Genomic DNA, 26,059 nt, shown 5'->3' on the forward strand with positions numbered 1-26,059 from the left:
CATCCAGGCACCGAGGTTAAAGCCAGATCACAGCTCTAAAGCAGTGAAGTGCTGTACGTGGGACTGACCCAGGGAGATGTACAAGTGTCAGGGAATTAGTAGTTTGAGACTAATTTTTGTTAAGTCCACTTTTTTTTTTTAAAGCAGAAAGCTGTGTATGGCTAAATGGACACTGACTTCGCACCTATTGTTTATCAGGAAATGCACTGAAAACACACATACACACATATACAACACACTCAAGCACACATACACCCCCACACCCACCCAACCACACACATTCATACCCACACACACTCACATGCACACACACATACACACATACTCACATACATATCTACACCCACCCAACCACACACTCACACACATATACACACACCCACACATACACATACATATACACACCTATACGCACCCATACATACAGAGACACCCATACCCACATATACATACTCACATCCATACCTACCCTCATACACACACACACACACACACACACACACACACACACACACACACACACACACACACATACCACATAGGGAATGCTTACTGTTACCACCTAAGAAACAGGGACACAAGTAATAAATATCTCAAGGTGAAACATCAGAAGGATGCAGGAAAAGTTTAATTCTCTCAAGTGTGCTGAGTTAGATTACAGGAGGTTAACTGGTGGGTCTAAATGTCAGGTTTGGTTTTGGACATTTCTTATGAGTCTAATTTTGTCCCTTTGTCCCAGTCACTGAGCCTCAATGCACCACCTTGTGCTAGCCTATTTCCTGTCTCTAAGGGCTCATTGATTCTATCTTCTTTTGCTCCTTTATATTGACTTTCCTGGCTTCCTGTTTCTTTCTCCCTGGCCTGACTCAGCACCCACTTGGGTAACTGCAGGATCTTCTGATTTGTTTCAATCAGCTCCATCTTTCATGCCTCACTAGGACACCACTGGTATATTTTAATATCTGCTGTTTTCAGTTTCTTGTCAGTTGTGGGGTGTATCGTATCCATGACCACCACCCCAAAGTCCTAGGGGAGTAGCTACAAAAACAATTCCAAAGTCCCCAAGAAATGGTAGGACCTCCAGTGTGCAAATACCACAGAATCGATCTTCCATCTGAGTGAAAAAAAGAGAAAGAAATAAAAAGGAAAGGGAAGAACATGACTGCTTTTAGGCATGGGGGGGGAGTTTATTATAGCGTAGTCAGGGGCAGACACATCTGGGAGAGTCCAGAGAGGACAAGACCCTGAGACTTCTGAGAGAAGTGGGAGGGGAAGAGAGGATAGAGGGACATCCCAGCACAGCAGCCAGGAGGCCGAAGGACAGAAAGGGCAGCTGATCAAAATGTCTATACAGGGAAGAACCTCTGGACAAAGAGCAGCTCAGCCCCTAGGATGGTGAGTTTAGGGTAAAGGGCTGGCATATGTCAGCCATACCCTGTACCAGGTGGGGACTGAGGGATGCTGGGAGAACCTGGAGGCTAGGTCCCCTTTGTCCCGGATTTGAAACTTAACTTCATCCTCCCTTTCCCCCCCCATTTAACGTCTCTCATGGCTGACCACAATGGCTTTGAATTCCAGTTCTCACGAGCCATCTCTGTGAGCTCAGTTCTAGTCCCTCTGCATAGCAGAATCCAGGCAAGCAAAGGCTCCACAGTGAGACTTTATCCTAAACATTAACCATACCACAGAAGAAAAACAAAAATAGTTTATAAATTTATACTGACAGGAGAAAGTCTAAAATCTATTTGGTAACTTCCTGCATGTCTTCTTTTCTTCCTCCCTCCCTCCCTCCCTTCCTCTCTCCCTCCTTCCTTGTTTCCCTCCCTCCCTTCCCTGTGTGTGTGAGTGTGCGTGCTTGCACAGGTGCATATGTGTACGGCTGTCACATGTGTGGAGGCCTACGTGGCAACCCAAGATGGCTGACAGAAATCCTTTCCTATGGAGTAGGAGTCAGATTGACAGCTGCTCTGTGTAGTTCTTAGCTCACTGGTTTATCCTCACGTTTAGCTGGAGTTCTTCTCCACTTCTGAGTCATCTGTCCATATGGGGTTATTGGGAAGTCCAAAATCCTTAATCCCTTTGTGTGCCCTTGCTGCAACTGGCAGGGAGGTCTAGGGATGCTGAATTGGTCTCTGTGCTTCCTCCATCTCCTCACTTAGAGCCTGCCAGAAAACAGAACTCTATTCTGTTTACAGCTTTGAGTTAGATTTTGTAGGTAGAGTCACACATTTCCACCTATGAATGGCAAATGTGATCAGATTTCCCTGTAAATTTACCTCAAATTGAATTGAATAGAAGAAGAACATATGTCTAATGGATCCTAGATGCATATCTTCACAATTATTACTATTATTAACTTTATTATTATTACTTGGTGATTTGCTTGTAAGAGAGATTAGTTCTTTCCTTTGACTCTAGTGACTTCATCGGAGCCCCTCTCTCACACTTCCTCTGCTTGGTTTATTATTGGTCTGATGGCTCCTGGCCTCTGGTCTGGTACTGTATTTTGGTGGCTTCTAGCCAGCCACCCTCCAGGCTTCTCTGAACTTTCCAGGCTTTTGGATGAGTGGGGTTATGTTTGCTCTGCTCTCTTGCTTCTGCCTGGGAAGAGCACCCTGCTGATTTACCTCTTTCTGAATATCATATGCTCCCATTGTACTTTTCCTGGAGACCTTCACTCCACTGCCGCACAACAGCCTCAAGCAGAGAGGTTGTTGGGGGCCATATGGCGAGTTGTTGAATATTCTAAGCTGCTCTCCTTCCTGCCCAGCCCTCGGCAATGGTGTGCGAAGCTGATATGGGTGGTGGTAAGCATTCAGCTAGATTTTTCTCCGCCTTTATAATATATAAAGGAACACTTAAACCCACACAAGATAATATGAGTCTTTCATATCACAAAATTGAATCTTAAAAAAAAATCCTTGCAACACACTGAAAGTTATTCCCTGAGGTAGACCTCAGGTGATTTTGCAATTTAATTGGAAAATAAATTGATTAGAAAAAAACAGTCTAGAGAAATCAGAATTGATCTCTTAGGTTAAAACCGGCTTCCTTCCTTTTTGTTATTGCCAGAGAGAAACACTTAGTACACCGAACAGGCTCAACATAATGATGTATAATTTCTCACTTCTGAAATGCAGCTAACATGCACCAAAGAGATTCTTTATGCTTCAGCTAGTTAGCTAGGTAATTTGGGAAACGTCTGAAATATGAGAGCCATGACAAACGTAACCGATAGAATAGAGTCATTTCTTTTGGAAAACAATGCTGGTCACGTGTAGTCTAACTAAACAATGATTTTGGGGGGATTTTTATAAATGTCTAGTAGTTCCTCTATAAGGGAAGAGGCATCGACTTGCATTATTTGGTGTCTGTTTCTCTCCGTTCTTTCCTGCCACTATGCCCCAGCATAGCTTCAAGTTGATGCTCGTTTGCCAGGGCACAACAGAATCCAGCCATTTTTAAATTTAGGATATATGAAACCTTAATCTTTTTCAGAAGTTTAAGTAAAGTTGGTAAAGAACAAATACACGAACGCAAACTAATTTTCTGGGTCCTTGTTATAATGCTAGACGCATGCAATCAGAACCAGTGGTGAGGAGGACCGAGGAGAAATAAGGAATACGGGAATGTGGAACAAAGAAAGTGCTGAGAGACACGGATGCTACACAGACCTAAAGGGCGTGGAGGAGTTCTCTGCAGCCATAGCTGGGGCAGAGGCTCTGCATCTTTCCTAAGGTGGTGGATGGCTCTCAGGGATGCATCGACCGATGGGTCTGAAGTTCTCAGGGATGTGTGGGGAAACACAGGGACAGTGGGAAAAACAAAGGCTCCTTCAGTACATTCTCACTGGCAGAATTCCGTCCTTTTCCAGGTTCCTTTCAATTCTCTTGTTATAAATGGAAACTTATCGATACAGGCTGTGTAAATATCAGCCCCCGGGAGGAGCATTTCTGTTCCTGCCTCCATTAGCCACACCTGAGAATGGGGACCACAAACTCCTGGAGCACAAAGGCTCTGGTATTTCTTTAGCACAGTCTCAGTTGACAGTGGCTTGTCTAGTTATTGTTAGAATGTGGCTAAGCTCCATTTTTAGAGTGACTATTTATACCTTGATTCCTCATCCTTTTCTTCTGACATAAAAATCCAGAATCTAGATGTGTGTGTGTGTGTGTGTGTGTGTGTGTGTGTGTGTGTGTGTTGTACAGATACCACAAAATGGCTATCAGGAAAAACTTGTTCTTAGCATTTTGGTAGTGATTTTATTGAATACTATTATGAAAATACACATGGTGGACTTTCACAGTGAGAATATTTCTCTAGAAATAGATACATTCAGAATAGCCTTGAGTTTGTAACCTGGGAATGCAGAAGAACAGAGAACCTACCTGTTTGTGCAGCAGCAGACAAACACACATCTGCACGTCACAGGTCCTTCTTCTGGTCCTATGTAGACACTGCCTCCCCCTGGGTACATCCATCCACCAGTACAGGTGCTGACAACGGTGATCTGAGTCATCCATGGGCACTCAGCCACAGCCTTGCCAAAGATTTGGAAGGACTTGTAGAACAAACACTAAGGAGCTATGAAAGATGGGGGAAAAGAAGATTTCGGCATAGAAAATCTTTGTGTTTGACTCTTGAGGTAGTTAATCCTCCAAAGCATAAACTAAAGGCTCTATGGTCCTGAAACTTGAATTTCTCCATTTGGATTTTGGAAAACAGCTATACTAACCATCCTTAATTTTTGATACAGTAGCATGATTCTTTTATTTAGAACAGAATGTTGAGTCTAAGCGAACCCATGAGTTAGGAACTAAGCTTTATTCTGATATTTCTCTTCCCTCATCAGCGATCATCAGCTTCTAAGATTAAAGTCTTTTTAGACCAGTGTCATTGAGAATCTGCATCACAATGCAGCTGGGAACGATTTGAGAATACCAGTGATATATAAATATAGATAGAGATTGGATATAGATGTAGATTTAGATATACTGCTGAGAAGCCATCTTGGAAGATCTATGCCAAACTAATTGGAGCAGAAGCCAAACTTACCCATAAAAATTAAACTTGTTGATGATGTCATACATGTGTCTAATGCATGTCATCACACACACTCCACAAGTCTTATCGTCCTCTCCACCCCTCTTTACAAGACGTACCCTTTTCAGGGTTTTCTCCTTTTGTCTTTGTTTACTGACTTGATGAGTTTAACCAGGGCCCTCTGCTTGAGCACAGGTGTAACACTGGAACATCAGGACTCATCACTGCCTATGCTACGGAAGACAATGACTCTCCTTTTGCTAGAATTCTTCCTTAGTCAATAGTTCCCAAGGGAAGTGTGGGCCCATCAGCCTCTCCTCTCCTGGAGAGAGGGCAGAAGAAAATCTTTATTGATGAATAGAAAAGATGACCCATTACAATGGCAACTTTCCATCTAGACTTTCATCCTCCTGGGCACTGCCTCCTGGCTTCCAAGTCACTCATAGGATTAAGGACCAATGTATTATTCCAAATGCTTAACCTGACAGGTTGTTAATATAAATTATTGAAAAGTACTTACAGGAGTTTCAATCACTCTTAAGTCATTTGAAATGGCTATAATGAGGTTATAGCCCACAGCCAGAGACTGTTGTAATGTGGTAACCTTTAGGGAAATCGAAAACCCAGAAGGTTTATGGATCTTGACACCTCTTCCAACCTTCAGATATGGGCCAGAATAATACAACCTTACCAAAAGCATTTAGAATCATGAATTATTAAAATGGAGCTGTTATAACCGTTTAAAGGGAAACTGACTCAAATTAGTCCTTGCTGTTTTATGATACACCTCAGAGAAAAAGTGGTTGTTTATCTACTTGCGTTCCACTGCATTCTACTGAGTCAAACACAACACTGGGCATACAACAGGCTTTAGTCAGAGTGCACGGAAGTATGTTGAGTTCTCAAGGAAAGAAGAAAAAGTCACGGAGCTCCTTTTCTCAGAAGTTTAGGGTTTCAAGTAGAATAGAAATGTGAAGACTTAGATTTCAAATAATAAAATTTAAACGGGTCCAAGAAATCAAACATTGGCAGTGCTGTTATCCGATCTTCATGGTGAGTCACGGTTTTCAAAGTCTTTTTGAAACATATTTAGATCTAGAATGAGTAAAACAAGGAATTTCTATCTCCGAAAGTTTAAAAATGTCTGCCATCTGTGTCTTTTTGAGGCTGCAGTCATCATTTAAAGGCAGACATCTCTGCCCCGTGCTTCTCTTTTATGGCTTTTGGAGGGAAGCAGTCATTCGCCAGCTGCTTCTTTAAGGCGTCTGTAGACCCAAGAGCTCACACAGACCCTCCAGCATGTCCAATGAATGGGTTTGGAATACCCCGAGAACAGGTCTAAGAGCATAAAACGTGCAGATAGGAATAACCATAATGTAAAACAGGATGTGACTTACGTGCTGAAAATTACTACTAACACCACCGCATGCACAAATAGTGAGTATTTCCAAAGTTCTGGCCTGGCATCCTGTGAACGGTATGACTGTGTTCCATGAACAGGGCGCAGAGATTGGCTAGACCCTTGACAGGATGGTTTGAGCCTTCAGTTGGAGTGAAGGGAAGGATTTTGGCAACAACTATGTTTTAACAAAATCCTGGATGGAAATGTTATTTTTCTTTGAAATATAATAATGAAGCATTTGACTCTGGGCTGAACATCCAGCTGATGATGACCTGTGTGTTTTTACAGGGCAGTAGAGGCCCCCTGGGACCAGAAGGATCTCCAGGCATTCCAGGGAAACTGGTAAGTGACGTTTCCAATCTCTACAGATTTGCTTCCTGCAAAGTAGTTATGTGTTTTTTTTTTCCAAATTGTATCTATGATAACCACCGTATTTAAATCAGTGTGGTTTGTAGAATGCATTTCTACACCAGAGAGGTATGAAGTGTCATGGTTGGCATCTGCCTCTTGGAATGGAAGGGAACTGTGGATGAATGCTGGCCTTTGCTTCTTGTGTAGCTCCTGTTTACACAGCAGCAGAAGCAACAGCACGCTGCCGGGCATTGGCTGAAAGAGCCCACTGTTGCTGAGTTGTGCAAAGGGGATTTAGAGGTGGGGTTGAAGGTGGGAGGCCAGAGGGCCCTCTTCTGGGATTTAGGAGCGGGCCAGCACTAAACCAACCACACACTAACTTTTCACAAAGTTGAAACCCCAGGGCCCCCGTCTGGCTTGTCAACTTTCAGCATCAAGGACACAGTGACTCTGAAGATTTTCTGTTTGTTTTCCAGGGACCTCTTGGCAGCCCCGGCCTTCCTGGTTTGCCTGGGCCCCCTGGACTTCCTGGAATGAAAGGAGACAGGGTAAGATATCCTGCGCTCTACATGTTTTGTTTGTGTGTGTGTGTGTGTGTGTGTGTGTGTGTGTGTGTGTTTCTCCCCTTTTACATCTGGAATGTTGACTCCTTTGTTGAGAAACCAAGGTTGCTTTTACCCAGTGAAGACTTTCTCTACTGATTATCATAAAGAAATATGGTGAAAGATGTGTTAAAAAACTGAGAGTTGACATTCAAAATAAAACAAAACCAAACAAATTTTCCAGAAGGAAGAAAAATAAAGGCTGAGGAGGAAAAACAGTATTAGTTGTAGTTACAATTTTTTATTTAGTTCTGATTTTCTATTTCTACCAGTGACTATTTATTCATATGGATATGACCAGAGAATGCTCATTCTGATATTACCAGAGATTTGGGGAGCATTTGTGATGGGGCCAGGTCTCCTCTGGTCCTGAGTTAAGTGGTGAGAATTAGGGAGATTTCTCCTATCACATCATTCATCAGCTCCTCTGCAATGATGCACAGAACTCCCAGTGCTGAAACATGTTATGTTTTATTCACTCCAGGGTGTATTTGGTGAACCAGGTCCCAAGGGTGAACAGGTAAGCATCTCATGTAGTTAGAGGTGTTGGTTGGGTATTCGCCACTTTATGAGGACAGGGCTGGCTGGCTTGTGGGTGTGGTATAGAAAAAGCTCACAGTTGTTCTTGGTATGCTTTATGGTGAGGGACAACCAGAGTGGTGGAGTTTGGTGCGCAGGCAGATTGTTTTCAGACGCTGTCACTAATGGCTGTGTCTTGGACTGTGTAGTGTTCCTCCTTTGAAGAGAGTTAGCCCTGTCTCTCTAGCTTGCTCAGTTTTATTCAGATGACACAGACTTGTAGAACCACATAAGAGCATCTAATCAAGATGCCTTTTGATCACGACATCAGCAAATAAAATGTGTAAATGGAGTCACTCTGTGTCTGGATTCCTCTTTCGACTGTAGAATGCCTCTTTCAGGGGCTGTTGAACTTCACGATTGCTAGATAGAATTGTTAATCTAATTAAATGATCCAAAGTCAATTAGCTGAAACCTGCCTGCTCTTACTCTGGCTTCCCTAGGCTACTCTCTTCAGTTAGGATTAGCCTGCTGCCATGGATTTGAGAGCTCCTGCAACATCCTTGGGGCATTTGGGTTCTTATGAATGCTTATCAATAATGACTGGTTAAAGCTGAACCATAAATGCAGAATTGGGAAACATATGACATTTTATCTTAAATTTTAGGGTGCCTCTGGTGAAGAAGGTGAAGCAGGAGCAAGGGGTGACCTTGTAAGACTCTTTTTTTTTTTTAAATTGGTTAACATGAAACTTTAAAATTTTGAAAAAGTATGACTCTTCTTTCTGATACTGTTTTTTATCTTAAAGAATAGCGAGTTTTCCTCTATTTTTATCTAGTAATTCCCAGTACTGAAGGCAAGGCCTAGGATAGGTAGATATAGCTTTAAATTTCTGTAGAATTCCCTTAGAAATGATTAATTCCCCTGTGGTCTTACACTGAGACATTTAAGTTCTTGATATAGTATAGATTACATAGGAATAGGGCTTAGCAGGGAAACACTATTGAAATCTTTTGGAGTCAAAGAGCTGTGGCTCATGAATATGACTGAAGGCATTCTCTTTACCCTAATAATGTCTGAGGGAATGACCTCCATGTCTAGAGGATGGGACTGCCGAGTCACCAGGAAACGGACACACAGAGCTTGCTGTCTGTCTACAGAGGTGATGGATCTGTTTGTTAACTCATCATAGTGGTTTTGGCAGGAATGACCAGGCCTAACATAGAAATGTATGTTTGAGTCCTTTCGCAGCTAGAAAGGTCTTTCCTATGAAAAACCTTAGGGTGCTTTAAGAGCAGAGACACAATCTGCTAATATTTATTCACACTTGCAGGGTTTAGAATAAATATAAATTAAATATATGAACTTGGCAATTCCAGATCCCCCTCCCCCAACAATTTCTGAGATTATTTCGTTTTTCTGTAGAGGTGGCTCATTTCATGAGCTAAGGGAGTGTTTTAAAATTTAAATCAGTGAAGATATGCTAACACTTGAACTGAACTCATCTAAAATTAATGATGGGACAATCTCCTGGTGGGTTTGTTTGCTTAACGCCTGAAAGCATGCATATTTTGTTTGGTAGATTTTTAGGGAATGAGTTACAGAAATAAAAGATACAAAGGTGAAATTTCAGTTGGTAGTTCTAAATATCTATTGTGTTCAGTAAGAAAAAGCTACTTTATTTTGTTTTATTATTTATTTTATTATGTACACAATTTCATTCTTGGGGCTGCACTCTGTAGATCTGGGTGAACTCTACAGAGCCCCGATTGTAGCTTATTAGTTAATGGATCAGTTAGCCAAGAGTGGGAAGGGGACCTTGCTCACACAGGAACACAGAGATGGGGAGCTGAACCGGAATGACAACCCACACTTTGAGTCAGACACATTTTCTGCAGTTCTGCTCTCCATCTGAAGATGGGCTTTCAGTATTTTAACAGTGCAACATCATTGAAAAAATGTTTTAGGAAACTATGTGAAGTGAATATATTGTACTAATATAATTTTGTTTTACTGGTTTAGGGAGATATGGGACAACCTGGCCCAAAGGGATCTGTAAGTATGATGAACAATAACAGTCCAAAAAAATTAAGAACATTAATAAAACTGTAGGAAATGCAATGTTCTGCTTCAGGAAACGATTGTATAAAATTAAATCCTTGAAGGGCTTTAAAGAACTACATGTCTAAATAAAGGTGTAAATAATGCGTTTGTCCAGTAGGAAGAAATTCTCAACTATGTAGATGGATCTAGCTTTAGAACTAGCCACTTTAAAGAAAGGTTTTTGTTCCAGTATTATAAACGGCTCAATGAATGTTACATTATAACACTCTGAGATCCTGCCCAAATGGCTCATCTTAAAGAGCTGATACGTGCTCTGCAGCTAGGCGAATAACCGAGTTTATGTGGCAGGTATGCGACTGTAAAATATGTCAGTAACTTCCTTAATCTCCCGTGTGTTCTAGTTAAGGGAACAGAGAGAGAAGCAGAGCACATAAGAAAAAATGACAGACTCCCCAAAACTACAAAATGATGAGCTTCTTCAACTGTCACTTTACGGAGACCAAACCTGGGTCCTTAGAGTAGATGAATTAAGAATTGTAGATCTGATCCATAGGAAAATCCGAGGCATCTTGCTTCTGTGCATACCAACACAATTAAGAACTTGGAATTTAGACAGAGAAGGTGAAGCTCTGATGGTAGTCCCAAAGGCCAGACTACTTGTTTCTAGTGAAGTCTTAAATTCTATTTCTAGAATATTGTGAATTTCTGTTTTTATCCAACAAACTATCTCCACAGCAGCTAATGTAACCTTACTAAATAAAAAGAACCTACTATATTCTTCTTTCTCTTTGAGTACTTCAAGGATAACTTTTAAAAGAACTAACTATTGTAGAATAAAATCAGACTTTCAGCAAAGTAGACCAAATCTAGCTGGAAGAGTTCTTGGTTCATAGACTTTGTCTCCCGGATGGCTGAAACTATCCATCTTCAAGACCTTTACATACTGTGTCATTTAACACTTTAGAACAGGCTCTCTTTGTCCGTCATGAGAATTACTGCCTCCTACTTATGATGCTTCCAAATGATCCCTGTACCTTACCTGCTCCATGGGCACCCATCCAAACCCGGCTTCAGAGCCCAGATGCAGGCCATCTGTATGCTGTATGCATACTAGCACATGGGTGGGACCACAGTATTAACTTCTCTGCCTTTACACGTCAAGTCTCAAGCAACGTTTGTGTCAATGAATTCTTGAGAGGAATGCTTTAAAGTTGTACCAAATATGAAGAATAAACCCTAATGTGTTTGGTGAGGGAAATTATACGTCACCATCTGGAAGAATTTGACAATGTTCAAGGGAATGAATTCAAATTGTAAAAGAAAAAAAAATCGATTGTAGCTTAGTGACACACACTGCATTATAATTTGGATATTTTAAGAATTAGCTGGTAATTTATTAATTCTCTTCCACCTCCCACTGATGTGACACATTGCCAAAGTAATGCTGAAGAAATTGAACTGTACTTCCCCAGAGTCAAGAGAATTATTAAATAACATAGGAGCTTTTTGAAGTCTGTTCCAGTGAACAGTTTCTCCACTGAAGAACTCTTTCTGAGAGATCTGGGGTCTTATGGCATCCTGATCTCTTCATCCAAGAGCACCTGTCCTGTCATATAATAGCAGTGTTAGCCATTGTCACAAAGAAGACATAATCCATTGTGAGCTAATTTTTCATTTCATTTGGGTGCCTCTTTGGGTTGTTTGAGAAATTATCAGAGTTTCTCACTGTGGGAACCTGACATTTTTCACTCATGTTAGTGTTTCTTAAGCTCTCTTTGTTGATGCTGCTTTCCAATCTTGTCAAGCTGACTTGGATGAATATTTTTTTTCATCTTAAAGCAAGATTGCGAAAAAGCTCATGGAGCCTGTGTGGTGATGTGCAGAGGGGGTGGTCGCTTTACATCTTCCGTTGGGCTGAAAATACTTGCGTATTTGAAAGAGGAAGCTTTACCCAGATAGATGTCGCACAGGATGAAAGGAGGCAGGATAAAGCCTCTGGACGACCGTTCCCCAACTTCCTCATGTCCCTGTACACTCTTATTCTGAGCAACGGTACATTGTAGCTGCTTTGCTATAGATTCAAACAAATTCTACTCCCACTAAAGAGTGAATGAATGCAACCTCCTTTTCAAAGCAGTTATTATATATGATGACTTTAAAAATGCTCTCAGCAGTCTGCTTTCAGGGAAAGAAAACACCTAGTTCATCTTGTGAGCACTTCTTCGATGCTGAGGAGGCAAGTGGCCTCCCGGTTAACTTTTTTAACATTTAGGCTTTAATTTCTTTTCTTATTTTAACTGTAAAGTTGCCATTTTTTTAATGCTTCATTTTCCAAATAGTATGATGAATGTGCTGGCTTAGTCTATGTTAGCACGTTGTAGTTCCTGGTTATTACTATTGCATTCAAGTTTACCAAAAACATCTTATGAAAAGCCGAATAACTTAGTTTCCTGACCTGTTGCATTTTATACTCAAATTGCATATCTTGGAGGAAATCTCTTACTTAGAGGAAGTTCTTTTTTTTTTTTGCCAGAAAAATATTACCAGTCCTTACCGAACATATAAATGAACATTCTACATTCAAGAAAAGACAGGCTGGAGAGAGAGCTCAGGGGGCAGAAGGACTTGCCACACCAATGTTATGATCTCAGATCAGATCTCCAAAAGTCATGTAAAAGCAGGCCATGGTAGAGCAAGTGTCTGTAATTCCAGCAAGCCAGTGGGAAACGTGAGGCAGAAACAGGAGACTCTCTAGAAACTCATGGGCCAGATAACTTAGCTTATGAAGCAGCAGAAAGGGACAAATGTGGAGCTGAACCCTAAGGCAGAGGTGTGCAACCTGTGCAGCAGGACTCCCTTGGGGGAGTTACAAATCAGATATCCGGCATATAAGATCTCTGCGTTATAATTCATAACAATAACTTCAGATTATCATCAGGAAGTAGGCCTGGAGGTTATTTTATAGTTGGAGGCCACCACAGCATGGAACTGTATTAAAAGGTTATAGCATTAGGAAGGTTAGTAACACTTCTCTACAGGTTGTCCTCTGGCCGCTGTGTGTATGTCCCCCCAAACAAACACACACACACACACACACACACACACACACACACACACAATCAACTTGCTGGGACTGAGCTTGGTGTAGAGCATGCACTTAGTGTGTGCAAAGCCAAAAATCAGAAAAAGGAAACCCAAACCACTGACTTGTTCCTATGAGATGGCTTATGGATAGCAAATGAAACCTTAAATATATCTTATATCAATGGAGACTTTGAAATAATTAAAAAAAACATTACAAGTTTACTTACATTGGAATTCTAAGTGGCTGGTGACCGGTTGAATGGTAATATGTGTTAACACTTGAGGTAACTTCGGGCCAAACACCACTGAGTTTTAAATAATAGGGAATTAATTGTAAATAAATTGTAAGGAACCTGAAATTCCACCTAGATAGTTTACACTGATGCTAAGTGGAACATGGCTGATGTCTAGAACTGGTTTTATAGTGTACTGTTTGTTCTAGGTGGGTAACCCTGGGGAGCCCGGCCTGAGGGGACCTGAAGGAATCAGAGGGCTTCCTGGAGTGGAAGGACCGAGAGGACCCCCTGGACCCCGGGGTGTGCAGGGAGAACAGGGAGCTACTGGACTGCCCGGTATCCAGGGCCCTCCGGTGAGTGGGTGGACACATCCCGTGGTTCCCTATTGGTAGCTCCATCCGTCTAAGCCAAGCGCCAAACCGTCTCATCATCTGGGCCACCTGGATTTTTGTGACGTCGGTCCTTTACAGTTCAGCAATGTCCTCTTTATCCTTGTCCTTTTCTTTCTTGTCCTAGGGCAGGGCACCGACGGACCAGCACATCAAGCAGGTTTGCATGAGAGTCGTGCAAGGTAAGTAAATCGCAGGGGTTTAAATATCGTCACGGTCTCCTCGTGCCCTTTAAGATTTTATTTCTGTAGGAGTGCAAGGGTAAGTAGCAGTCGCTTTAAAGGGAGAGCGAAAGGGAGAGGGGAAGCAGGAGAGAGAGGGAGAGATATTGAGTAATGCTTCTATCAGTTATGTTTCATTCAAGTGTTGATGCCTTACAATAAAATACTACCTTTCTGTCTTAGCCTTTTCTCTACGCCCCATCCAAGCTTGGTCTCTATGTCTTACCCACCATATTCCAACAGGGAGGGTAACTTACAGAAGAAAAACAATGCATATGCACACATCATTTTCTTTTCTTTGCAACACAAATTCTCAGAGGTCCCTGCTTAAGTTGCTACCATTTAGTGTATATCTGGCATTGTCCTCGGGTCCCTCCAAATCCTGTGAGAATGAAGTGACAGCCACACGCCCACAGGCCCATACACCCACAAGTGGTGTGAAGACAGTATTTATACCCGTGTAGTAGGCGAGTTTAAAAAAGCAGCGACTAGCAGTTTTCCAGAAACGATGACGTTTTCCTTCTTTTATTAGTCTGAATCCAAATTTATCTGCAGCGATGGAAGTCATTATTGTTCATCTCACAGTTTGCCTAGTTACAAAACCACACAGGAAATGAATATGCACAAAAATGTCACCAAACGATAACATCGTCACCCTCAACAGAAAACCCTCAGGACGGTATAACTGCGTCTTGGAGAAAGGCTTGTCTTTCATTTGCCAACAGATAGTCTAGTCGACTTGTAGAATTTTCTGGAACAGGATAAGAGTAAAATAAATGTTTCTATATTTGGAAACTGACATAAATCTCTTTAGTGCACATACTTTATTTTGGCTCTAATTTGAGTTTTAAACATTACTGACATATCTGCAAATTTATAATTTTTGTTTATTAAGAAATTCAAAGTAGTCATTTGAATAATTTTTGAACTGCTGGATATAAATTTGTTTCCCATTCAGATTTTCTCCCATACCTTAAAGCTTTAAAATCAATATTGCACTAGATACTTGCCTTAGAGCATTTTAATGGGATGAATTTTCTTGCTTTTCACAGCGTTGGCAGCTGATTCTGAATGTGTATAAGAAGCCCCCAGAGTTATTAAATTTTTAAGACAAACTGTGACCATTCCCAAGGAAGGTTATTTTGAATGATTGTTATCTGTTCCAAGCAGGAAAATAAACTGGAGGGGACAGATTTATTAGAAGCCGTGACTTCTCATGGTATTTCAGGTTATAGAGTAGCTTTGAACTAAAAAGGCTTTCAGTTTTGATACTTGGTCTCAAAGAGTGTCTGAACCCTAATGTTGAATGATGCTTTGGGTTTTGAAAAGGTCCAAGACAACATTTCCACCTATGATAAGAAACCCATTTTCTTTCAATCCTATGGGTTTCACCTAGTACTAGATAGGATTCAGGGAGCACTCTCAAGTTTCTGGGCCACCACCCATCTAAAGCCCTGGAATTTAACCCTCACCCCACTGTGTCTAAAAGCAGCAGGGCCAGATAGACCCATGGCAAGCTCAGAAAAGATGCTCCAACGAAGCTTCCTGTTTGGAAGCAGGAGGAAAAAAATGAAGCTCTTTTCTTTCTTGGTGCCACATCGATATAAAGGCCACTGGGGATGTCGGAATGTTGTTTTCTTCATCCAAGCCACTGTTGTGTTTGTGACTTATGCTTTTTGTTTATTGTCTTGCAGAGCATTTTGCGGAAATGGCAGCTAGCCTCAAGAGACCAGACATGGGAGCTTCTGGTCTTCCTGGGAGGCCTGGTCCCCCTGGGCCTCCGGGTCCTCCTGGAGAGAATGGTTTCCCTGGTCAGATGGGAATCCGTGGCCTCCCAGGCATTAAGGGTCCCCCTGGTGCTCTTGGCTTAAGGGGACCTAAAGGTAAGTTTTTTTTTTAAGTTTTACTTTATTTTTAATTGTGTGTGTGTGTGTGTGTGTGTGTGTGTGTGTGTGTGTGTACATGGGGTTCTCATGGAGGCCAGGAGAGGGCATCAGATCCCCCCTCCTGGAGCTAGAGTTGTGCATAAATTTGCGGGTGATAGAAACTCAGGTCTTCTGTAATACAGTATACTCTTTTTCACCATGTAACCATCTCTCTCTGGCCCAAAACGTAAGCTATTCTGCAGGGTACGAGACACACTCACTGCTAATTTTCTTTAGTTGTATGATCTGTACCCAAGCTCACAGAATCATGGAAAATTCTGAGACTCTAAAGTTACTGCAGGGCTTCTCTTAAAAGAGATGCTTGTGTCTGCGAAAGCAGTGCAGGTACGGGACACGTGGCTGCTCCCTATGTCAGGGATTAGCACTGCCCTCTTCTTCTTTCAAAAGGTAGCATCATTGCTTCAATTTTAATGGGTGTTTATTTTCAGCCCCAAGGTGTGGTCCAACTTAACTCCTTTCATTTGGGAGTCTGTCCTCTTTCAAGCAAACCAAGAGCTGTGTACAGGAAAGCTCACAAAACCAAAATGAGACACAGGTCTGCGAGTGAGCATGTGAGACGCTCTGCAGAACTGACTGGGTACCTCAGATGGCATTTGCCAGGGGAGTGTGCCAGTGGGGGTGTGTATGCGCCCTAGATAATTTGTGGAGAATTAAGTAAATCGAGGGGTTCCTATGTTGTTATGAGTTACCTACAGCTCTGTGGGGGATCTTTAGAAGGATGCGACAAAATATAAAATAAAATAAAAATAAAATAAAAAGCAACAGACCCCTCTCCACATTCTTTAAACATTGTGGTATTCCAATTAGGGATAAATATTACAGTATGAATGGTCAGAGGTCAAGCCAGCTGCCTTTCTGAATCTCTAAATGAGTTGCCAACATGGTTGGCTAACTACACCCTCAGTTGGAACAATTTATTTAATTACATTTTTTTTTTGGCATGTGCAGTTGCGTGTTAAAAAATGGGCTCTAATTGGGAGTCTTGCAAAGCTGGAGAGATGAAGGGGAGAAGGAAGGGGACTGTCAGGAAGCGTCGGTGATTATTCATCCTTGTTCTTTTCAACTACTAGTTAAAACTTTGTGTCAGGTGACCCCATGGGTCGTCCTGACCACTCTAAAAACTGTGTTTAAGAAAATGCGCTGGTTGGGTTGGTTATTGAGATGGTTGGACTTCTGTGCCCCTTCCAGGGCTATTGATGTAGCATCCCTGCCTGTCAAGAACAGCAGCGTGAAAGCCTCCTGATAACTCTTCAGTGCCTCCTGTTCTCTGCCCCAGCCCAGACACACTGAATCAGAAACTCAGACTTGGGCTTAGTACTTGGGTTCAAGAGGTTCCTCGATGTGGTCATAGAAACCGCATCCCTGTGTTCTATGGCACATCAGTATTTGGGTTAGACCTTGACTTTGTGCTGGGAAGCAAACCCTGCTCTAGGCAGCTTGAAAGTCTGTATTCCTTGCTGACCTGAAAGTCTGTGGGGCCGCTTCTTCCAGCCTTGGCTGCGCAAGGAATCGCCCTGAGAGTTTTACCAGCAATCCAGTTTATGGACCCCATGCCCAGAATTTTAGAATCAACTAGTCTAGGCTTTGGGGGCTACCCAGGTGGTTTTAACTTGTAGCCAGAATGGTAACAGGGCTCTAACAGAGGAACCTCATCTAAGAAGAGTGTATTTCTGTATTTGGTACCCAGAAGAGACCTGCAGCACAAGTTTCATTTATTAATCCCGAGTTTCCTCCTGATTCTTCAGTATCTACGGCACAGTCCATCATCTCTGTGGATACACCACTTTCCTCCCCAAGGCCCCACCCTTTCCTCTGCAGAGTCATTTAAATCAGAATTTTCATAAAGGTCTTATAAAGGTCTCATACTTCTGAAGTCTGAAACCTGGTTGAAGGCAAACAAAATAACTCGATTTTCTTTATCAGTTAACACTGCAACCATTCTAGAAGCAAACCATCCCAGGTAACTGACCTTGGCTGCATCCTACCACATACAGGACAATGATTATTAATGAAAACATTGTTTTTTACATTCAGAAGTCTGTAGCTCAGAATTTCCCCCAAGGGTACACATTCTACCCTGGTAAAATTTAAATTTTGAGTCATTAAGAACGGATGTAGTTCAGTACAACTGGCCTCTTTCCCCCAATATTACCCGATAAAAATTTTATGTATATGACTGCCAGGGGCCTTTTTTCTCAGAAAAATAGGACTTGTTAAGAAACACAAAGTTCAGGTTATGTCTTAGTCATTGTTTTCCTCTTGACATTGCATTGGACAAACAGTAGAGTTTTTGGATAAGAGCTGTGTTGTGCTGTGATCTGTCCCCCAAAACCATCTCTCGCCCATTCCCACCCGCGCATGTGCACCAGTGTAGAGCAGTAGCTCGGTCCCCATGGCTTAGTCCTGAAGAAAAGTTCTCCCTGACACCATAATCTGTGTAATTGCACACCCATAGGACCAGTGTTCATGCTGCAAGCTCTCTCTGCGTACACGGTGGGGCAGAACCCACGAGGGAGACCGCGGGATGGGTTTGTGCTCACTTGACTTCGAGCTTTATTCAGGCCGCAAGCCTTATTTTTAAATGTTTGTCGTTAGGATTAATTTTGAACTCCTTTGAGTCAGGCTGTGCATCCTCAGACATTTTAGTGTGCGTCAAACAGATGTGAGACGGGATGGAAATGAAGGTGTGAGAAAATGTGTTATAACCGACTCACTTTTTTTCCATACTGATCGGCTCTCAGGGGAGCAGAGGACCATTTATAGCTTGTGGAAATAAATAATATCCAGAGAGCCATGAGAATGGAACAAGTGTGTGTGTGTGTGTGTGTGTGTGTGTGTGTGTGTTATATGTTCAATATATATGTAATTTTATGTCATATATATATATATATATATATATATATATATATATATATATATATATATAATGTATGAATGGTTTGCATCATTCGTTGTTCTGCAGTTGCTGATGCCCCAAGTTCAGTCATCTGTCTCGCAGTTGCTTTTGAGCATTTGGTTGCAAGCACAGAATATTCCCAGTGACCTCTGAGTCAGAAGTGAGGAACACATGTGATAGCACACTTTGATTTTTAAAAATAAGTTTATTTTTGATGACACTACATTTACATTGCCCCAGAATTAAATGTAGGAAAGGCATTTGGTAAAGAATTTCTCTCAGGACTTTCTTATATGCTTAGTTTCTTCTGTTACTCTTATGGTAAGGAATCCACTGGCTTCCTACAGACCCGACAAGCAATGCTATATAAATCCTGAGATATGTGCTCTCTGTCCGCTTATGAAAGAACCACACTGTTCTTCAGCAAGCCATCTGGACCTCGTTTGTTTTTAATTTACCAGTATGTCCAGGAGACCATTCCAGAGCTGCTGGTGATTTCCCTCAGCTGGGTAGGGGTCGCTTCTCACTAAACTCACTATTTCCCTTTGATGATCCTTTTGACTGTTTCTAGTCTTCCATTGCTGTAGCAAGGCAGGGGACACAGCAGCGGACATATTTCACCTTGATACAAAATATCAACACAGACTTTATTTCTACTTCTAACTTCATCTCCTGTCCAAAATACTTTATTGCTTTGAGAAGGAATTTCTGGAAGGAGAATTCCCGGAACCTCCGCTTATAACTTGAATGCTATTGTCATACCCTACGATGAGGTTAAGCCAATTCGCCCTTTCCTTCACAATTTACACTTCTGTATTTTTCTACAGACTTGACATGTTTAATAGAACCATGGGACTCGTGCTAATTTTACAGGCTAAGCGTCTTCATTCCTTTTTGATTTCTTGTTTATCTATGGAACAAACCCAGTGGCTGGCTCATTTATACAACAGCCAATTTTTCTTGTTTCTTTTTCACAACGACCTCACCATTGTTCATTTTTAAACTTATTTTTGTTTTTTGTGTACCTGCTTATGTGTATGTGTACCAAGTAAGTGTACAAGGTGCCCATGTGGGCCAGGTAGGGTGCTGGATCTCCAGGAAATGGACATACAGTTGTGATACTGATGCCATTCTGGGAACTGAAGCTGGCTCCTTTGCAAGAACACAAAATGCCCTTAACCACAGAGTCATCTCCACAGCTCTTAGACATCTCATGCATTTGTAACTTAGCCTATCTAATAGAGGTTTAGTTATATCTTCTTTTCCTAGTGGGTTCCTCAGTTCTCCTAAACAATGACTCCCTAAACATTTTTCACTTCAAGACTGCCACCTCTGGGGCTAGACAGACAGCTCAGAAGTTAAGAGGACCAGCTGTTCTTACAGAGGACCAAAGCTCACTTCCCAGCACCCACATCAAGGTTATGTGCATCTGTTTCTCCAGTTCCAGGGGATTTCATGCCCTGGTGTCTGCAGGCAGCCTGTGCACATGCTTACACACAGAAGCACACACACAAAACATGGTAAAATAAATATTCAAACAAAAGATGCCACCTGTGTGATAAACCAATGTCTTGTGCAAATTTGGACTTTCTGCCTCATGGGTAAGTACTACACCATCATAACAGTTTGATAACTGGTAGAATCAATTCCTTCATGCTACTTTACTTGGATGAGGTTTGTGGCTATTCCGATGTACTTAAAACTGAAATTGTAATCAATATTTTTTTAGTTTAGGGAGAAAGGACAGCTATTTATTGGAATGTCATTTTACTGCAGAACATTTTTTCAAGTCTTAGTGTCCACCAGGGACACTCGGTTTCTTTCATGTTTTACTTGTACACTTGTGTTAAACATCTAGTTGTTTAGCATTTTAATTGATACCATACCTAGTACTTCTTGGCCACGCCTCATAACTGGTAGCTACTTGTGTGTATGAAAGCACCTGGTTTCTGTATATTAACTTTGTTTCCTGCTAGTTCAACAAATTCTCTTATTGTTTGTAGTAGCTTTTAAAAATTGATTCTTGTCTTTAAAATATGTGCTCCTATTGCCTAAAGATAGAAATGGTTTTAATTCCTCAAAGCAAATGATGTCTAGTAGCGGTAAGAGAACATTTTTCTTGCTCTTCCCAGGGCAGAGCCACTGTGGAGGGTTACATTTCCAGGCAGAGATAGATGTGATTGTGCTGAGAAAGGACCCGTCGACTCTTACCTTATCTAGTGTTTCACTGAAAATGCACATCCATTTTGGGGGTGCGGGAATGTCATTTCAGTGGGCACAGATCAATGTTTTGATTTGTTCCTTCTTCTTGTTGGATCTGATGATAAGATTTTGCCCTTGCTGAGTATCTATTACAATCTGGCTCCCAGCTATTTCATGAGTTTGTGTTTTCTTTAAAGTTTAATGTACAGAACTTTATTGATATGTAGAAGCATAACATTTCTTTATTGTGATGCAGGTGACTTGGGAGAAAAAGGAGAACGTGGTCCTCCAGGAAGAGGTCCTAAGGGTTTGCCAGGAGCTATAGGTCTCCCAGGTAAGTGGGTTCCGAGGTAGAGTGGGGGAGGGGAGGAAGAAATGGGGTCTTGCTTAGAGCATCATCTGAATAGCATTTTGAAGAAAGAGCTCCTCAGTCACCTAAGCTTATCCTGGGTTTATGAACTGGCTTTCACGAAGAGCTGAACCGTTTGTAAATCAAATCTGTATTCATTGTGAGCATCTAACTGCCAAGGCTTGAAACATTTAAAGCTAAGCTTTCAGGAATATTGTACCTAGGTTCAGTCACACTCTATTTGTTATAAACATTTCAAAAATTAGACCCATGTCTAGCCCAGGTGGATCATTGCTTGTTATTTTATTACAATGATTAACCATTATTATTGGTTTGTGTTTCTGGGGATAAAACCTAGGGCCAGGCCCACACTACCTAATGACAACCTTACACCAGACTTTCTACAAAAAGTCCATAGTAGTTGTAAAAGGAATCTAAGTTTCAGCTACTCATGTGCTACAAGGGGCAACTGAAATTACATTTTTAAAGCTCTCCTTTCAACTACCCAGACCCTCCCGAAATCTACTCTGCTCAAAACAAACATTGAGGAAATTTGTCTCACAGCCCTAAAGGGTTCCACACAGACGGGGATCACAGCTGTGTGGGCTAAGTGACAGAGGGGCTTCTGTATGAAGCCGGGGCCTCTCACTGGGCATTCTGTGTTCTCTTTATCCCATCACTGCCCTGTTGCTGGGGTCTCGCCAGAAATGTACTCGTCAGACGAGGAAATGACTTATGACTCCAACCGATTAAGTAGGACTGTGGGGCTGAAGGCTGGTTAGCTCAGTGGAGGTTGGTATGCACAAGCTAACCCTTCATCTCGTGGCTCAGACTATGGCTGTCGGGGTGTGAAGGAGTGTTGGGGACTTTAGTTGACTCCAACTCGGACAGTTAAGGTCAAAGAAGTGTAGAGAGTGACAAGAAAATAAGGTGTTTCCTGTTTCATGGCTTGGAAGATTTTGGTCTAGAGAAATCTAGGAGAAGAAATTTACCATTTTGTAATTCTGCCAGAGGTTACATATTTAATCATGGCTATAATTAAATAATTATAGCTCCAAATTTTTTAAAAAGCCTTACTTTTCAATTATCTATTTCATTGCTCTTGGGGATTGTTTTCTTATTAAAATTTGGGAGGAGAACTATATTTGGAGAGAGCTCAAACACTGTCATTATGAAATTGGGAATCCACGGGCCTGTCGAGATATTTTTATAATTTAATATTTTTGTGTGATTGGAAAAAGGAAAAGCTAGCTGGACTTCAAATGATCAAAAGAAGATTTTAGCACACAGTGAGAATCTGGGTTCATTTGACAGACGGTTTGGAGAGAGAACAGTTCTCACCAGGACCATTCTACCCTTTAACAGTGGGAGTTGTCCAGGGGCTCGGGGCGGGACTCATTCTTACACCTGCCCTCTTTCCTTTGATTGACACCCCCTGCCCGTCCCACTGCTGCCTTTACTTTATGTTCTGTCCTTGCACAGGTCATTTCTCCTTTGCTTCCATTTTTCTCACGCTGACTCTCACCTGTCTCCGTTTCTATCGACCTGCATCTCAACTGTCTCTGTTACATTGATGGGATTAATGACACCCATGTGAACTTTGAACCTCATGTCATTTTTCAAAAAAAAAAAAAAAATACAGGTTATAAGCTTCCAAATCACAGTCAGAGGAGAGCAGGGTTCTGCTGATGAATGGCTCTGTGTGTTTCAGAAGACTAAAGGGTCTGTGTTTACCTTAACACACCAGGGTGCTTGTTCAGTGTTGTGTTGTTCAGCCAGCTTCACATCCTCTTCTCTGCATTGCGAGTACAGTTGGCAAATTGAATCAGACAGGTCCCAGAGATTGCTGACTATTAGTCCCTTAAAGCACAGTCCCAACAATCCAGACACCCTGGGGTTCAAATCAGGCCACTGCCACTTCCTAACCTATGACACTGGGCTACTTGACCTCTGAGCTTCCAGAGGTCTCCTCGTTTACGAAGTACCGGGGATATCATTCTGATGCCGTAAGTCTGAGAATGAAAAGGAAGAAATCCTGTAAAGTGTTTAGGGCAGTTTGTGAGCATAACGGCGGCAAAGGAAGTTTGTCTATTAGTTTGGTTTTGCTTTTGACATTGATGAGGAGAGCTAAGGGCAAAGCATGTCGTTACCCTTGCAGCCTTCTCTTCTGCTGCTCTTAATCCATAGTAACAGGCACCTTTGTTCTCCACAAGCCCTGCTCCTGGGGCTCTGCCCTCTCCTTGATTCTGCGGCGATTCTGCTGTTACTGTAGAGAACTGGTCACTATGGACATTTCACCGGTTAATTGTCCACCAAGAGAGTGAACTTTTAACGATGATTGTCCCAATAGAACTTAGGCTGTGGCTTTGTGGTACTTACAAACACAATGCTAATAAAACTTCCTGACCTGGAGGAAACCTCAACCGAATTCTGCACAGGAACCTGTTTGGTGTCTTCTAGGTAAACACACATTTTACCTGAAAGGAAAAAACTCTCCATTTTAAAGCTTTTCTTTTTTTCTTTTTTTCTAAATTGGGTATTTCAAGTGTTTTCCCCTTTCTGCAAATTCCATTCCCCCTCCCCATCCCATCGCCTCCATGAAGGTACTCCCTCTCCCAGCCTCCCTCTCCTACCTCAGCTCCTTGGCATTCCCCTACACTGGGAAAATGAGCCTTCCCTGGATCAAAGTCCTCTCCTCCTATTGATGTCAGAAAATGCCATCCTCTGCTGCATATGCACCTGGAGCCATGGGTCTCTCTGTAAGAACTCATTGGTTGGTGTTTTAGTCCCTGGGAGCTGTGGTGGGTTTGGTTAGTTAATAATTTTGTTCTTCCCTTGGGGTTGCAGATCCTTTCAGCTCCTTCAGTCCTTTCTCTAGCTCCTTCATTGGGGTCCCTGTATTCAGTCAAATAGTTAGCTGCAAGCATCCTCATCTGCATCAGTACATCTCTGGCAGAGCCTCTGAGGAGGCATCCATATCAGGTTCCTGCCAGTAAGCACTACTTGGCATCAACAATAGTGTGTGGGTTTAGTGGCTGCATATGGAAAGGATCCCCATGCGAGGCAGTCTCTGGATGGTCTTTTCTCCAATCCCTGCTCCTCTATTTGTCCCATTATTTCCTCCTATAGGTGTTTTGTTCTCTCTTCTAAGAAGGACTGAAGCATCCACCTTCTGGCCTTCATTGTTTTTGAGCTTTATAAGTTTTGTGGATGGTTTCTTGGGTATTCTGAGCTTTTTGGGCTAGTATCCGCTTATCAGTGAGTACATACCATGCGTGTTCTTTTGTGACTGAATTACCTCACTCATGATGATAGCTTCAAGTTCCATCCATTTGCCTAGGAATTTCATGGACTCATTGGTTTTAATAGCTGAGTAGTACTCCATTGTGTAACTATACCACAAGTTCTGTATCCATTCCTCTGTTGAAGGACATCTGGGTTCTTTCCAGCTTCTGGGTATCATAAATAAGGCCGTAAAGCTTTACTTTTTAATTTGTAAAAATTTAACACATTTGAATTAAGATACAGTTATATTGCTTCCCCTTCTTTCTATCTTTAAATTTGATTTTTAAAAATGGTTTTAATTTAATTAGAATTATATAATTTTTTTCTTCTTTTCCTCTCTCCAACCTCCCTAGATGTTCCCCCCCCAACTAATTCCTCTCATGTCCCCCTGGCTCTCACTGATAACTTCTTTCTCTTTAATTAATATTATTATACACACTCACATACACATGAGTGCATATGCATATGTTAATAGGACCGGCTGGGAATGTCCTTTCTTCCATGTTCCCTAACCCCTTCTGTTAAGTGTTGGATGTATCCACCGGGGCCAGGGACACATGATCAAAGCTTGACCTCTGTGCTGTGTGCCCTTGTGCTTTTCTGTGATGGTCTCCACCCAAAGAGCCCTTCTTGGCTGCCCCTAGTGTTGAGTTTTGAGTTTAAATCCTACAGAGTAAAGATCATTGTTCGTGCAAACAGACCTAAAATTTTAAATCTGCAAAATGTCCCTTCATGGTCAATCCGTTCCTAGGTTCCCTGTTTTGTTTCTGTGTCTCTTGCTCTCTGTCACCTTTCACAGCATTATGTCTCAGCTCTTTCAGGGTTAGCCATTACATGTTCTGGGACGTCACTGTGACATTGCTTATTATAGACCATCGGTCACTCTTGTAACATTGATTATTGTTTCGGCTATAGTGCCTTGTCACATAAAAGCAGATGGATGCTGTGTGGTTTGATATAATTGATTGAGGAGGGGCAGATATGTAAGGGCTGTGGCCCTGGGTACAGGCTTCTAGGACTCCTGTTCCCTTCTCCTCCTCATTTCCAGTAACTGCTGCTCTCACTCCCATCTTGTGGAACAGCAACAGAACCACACACCTTTATGGGCTATTCTAGAAAGATCTATACCCATGCTCAAACATGTAAAAGCCATAGAGCAGAGTTAAGTCCCACACTGAGAATTCAGCTGGCTGTGCTGTGATTAAGCCTGTCTTTCTATTTGAGCAGAGGCAGAAGGTCTCAGGTCACCCATCCCAACGGAAGTATCTTTGCTTGTAAGTGGTAGAAGGAAATATTTATGCTCCCCGAGTCCAGGTTCATAAAATCAACAAAAGGACAGGTTGTCCGGCGAGGCTAGTTTGTCACTGTCGCCATAGTTACGTGATGCGGGCATATCTCCAGCCTCTCATTTTTTCTGCCTCTCTTCCCAGAGCTGTGCAGATCTTATAAACAACCCCCGGGCCTTTAATT

The 26,059-nt window shown here is 42.0% G+C and overlaps 1 protein-coding gene across 2 annotated transcripts in view; it reads left to right on the forward strand.

Annotated features, from left to right (window-relative positions):
• The window catches only part of COL9A1 (collagen type IX alpha 1 chain), a gene marked incomplete at both ends in the record, with an annotated part of 79,039 nt that overhangs the window by 50,179 nt on the left and 2,801 nt on the right, over positions 1 to 26,059 (forward strand). For both annotated transcript variants that reach the window (XM_080916658.1, XM_080916659.1), the window contains 9 exons: positions 6,734 to 6,787; positions 7,273 to 7,344; positions 7,883 to 7,918; positions 8,585 to 8,629; positions 9,940 to 9,972; positions 13,508 to 13,654; positions 13,818 to 13,872; positions 15,606 to 15,794; positions 21,212 to 21,289. In XM_080916658.1, the coding sequence (XP_080772784.1) occupies positions 6,734 to 6,787; positions 7,273 to 7,344; positions 7,883 to 7,918; positions 8,585 to 8,629; positions 9,940 to 9,972; positions 13,508 to 13,654; positions 13,818 to 13,872; positions 15,606 to 15,794; positions 21,212 to 21,289 (709 nt within the window). The remainder of the gene's footprint in view (positions 1 to 6,733; positions 6,788 to 7,272; positions 7,345 to 7,882; positions 7,919 to 8,584; positions 8,630 to 9,939; positions 9,973 to 13,507; positions 13,655 to 13,817; positions 13,873 to 15,605; positions 15,795 to 21,211; positions 21,290 to 26,059) is intronic.

This window comes from Micromys minutus (assembly GCF_963924665.1).
Source record: "Micromys minutus genome assembly, chromosome: 5".
Taxonomy (NCBI): domain Eukaryota; kingdom Metazoa; phylum Chordata; class Mammalia; order Rodentia; family Muridae; genus Micromys; species Micromys minutus.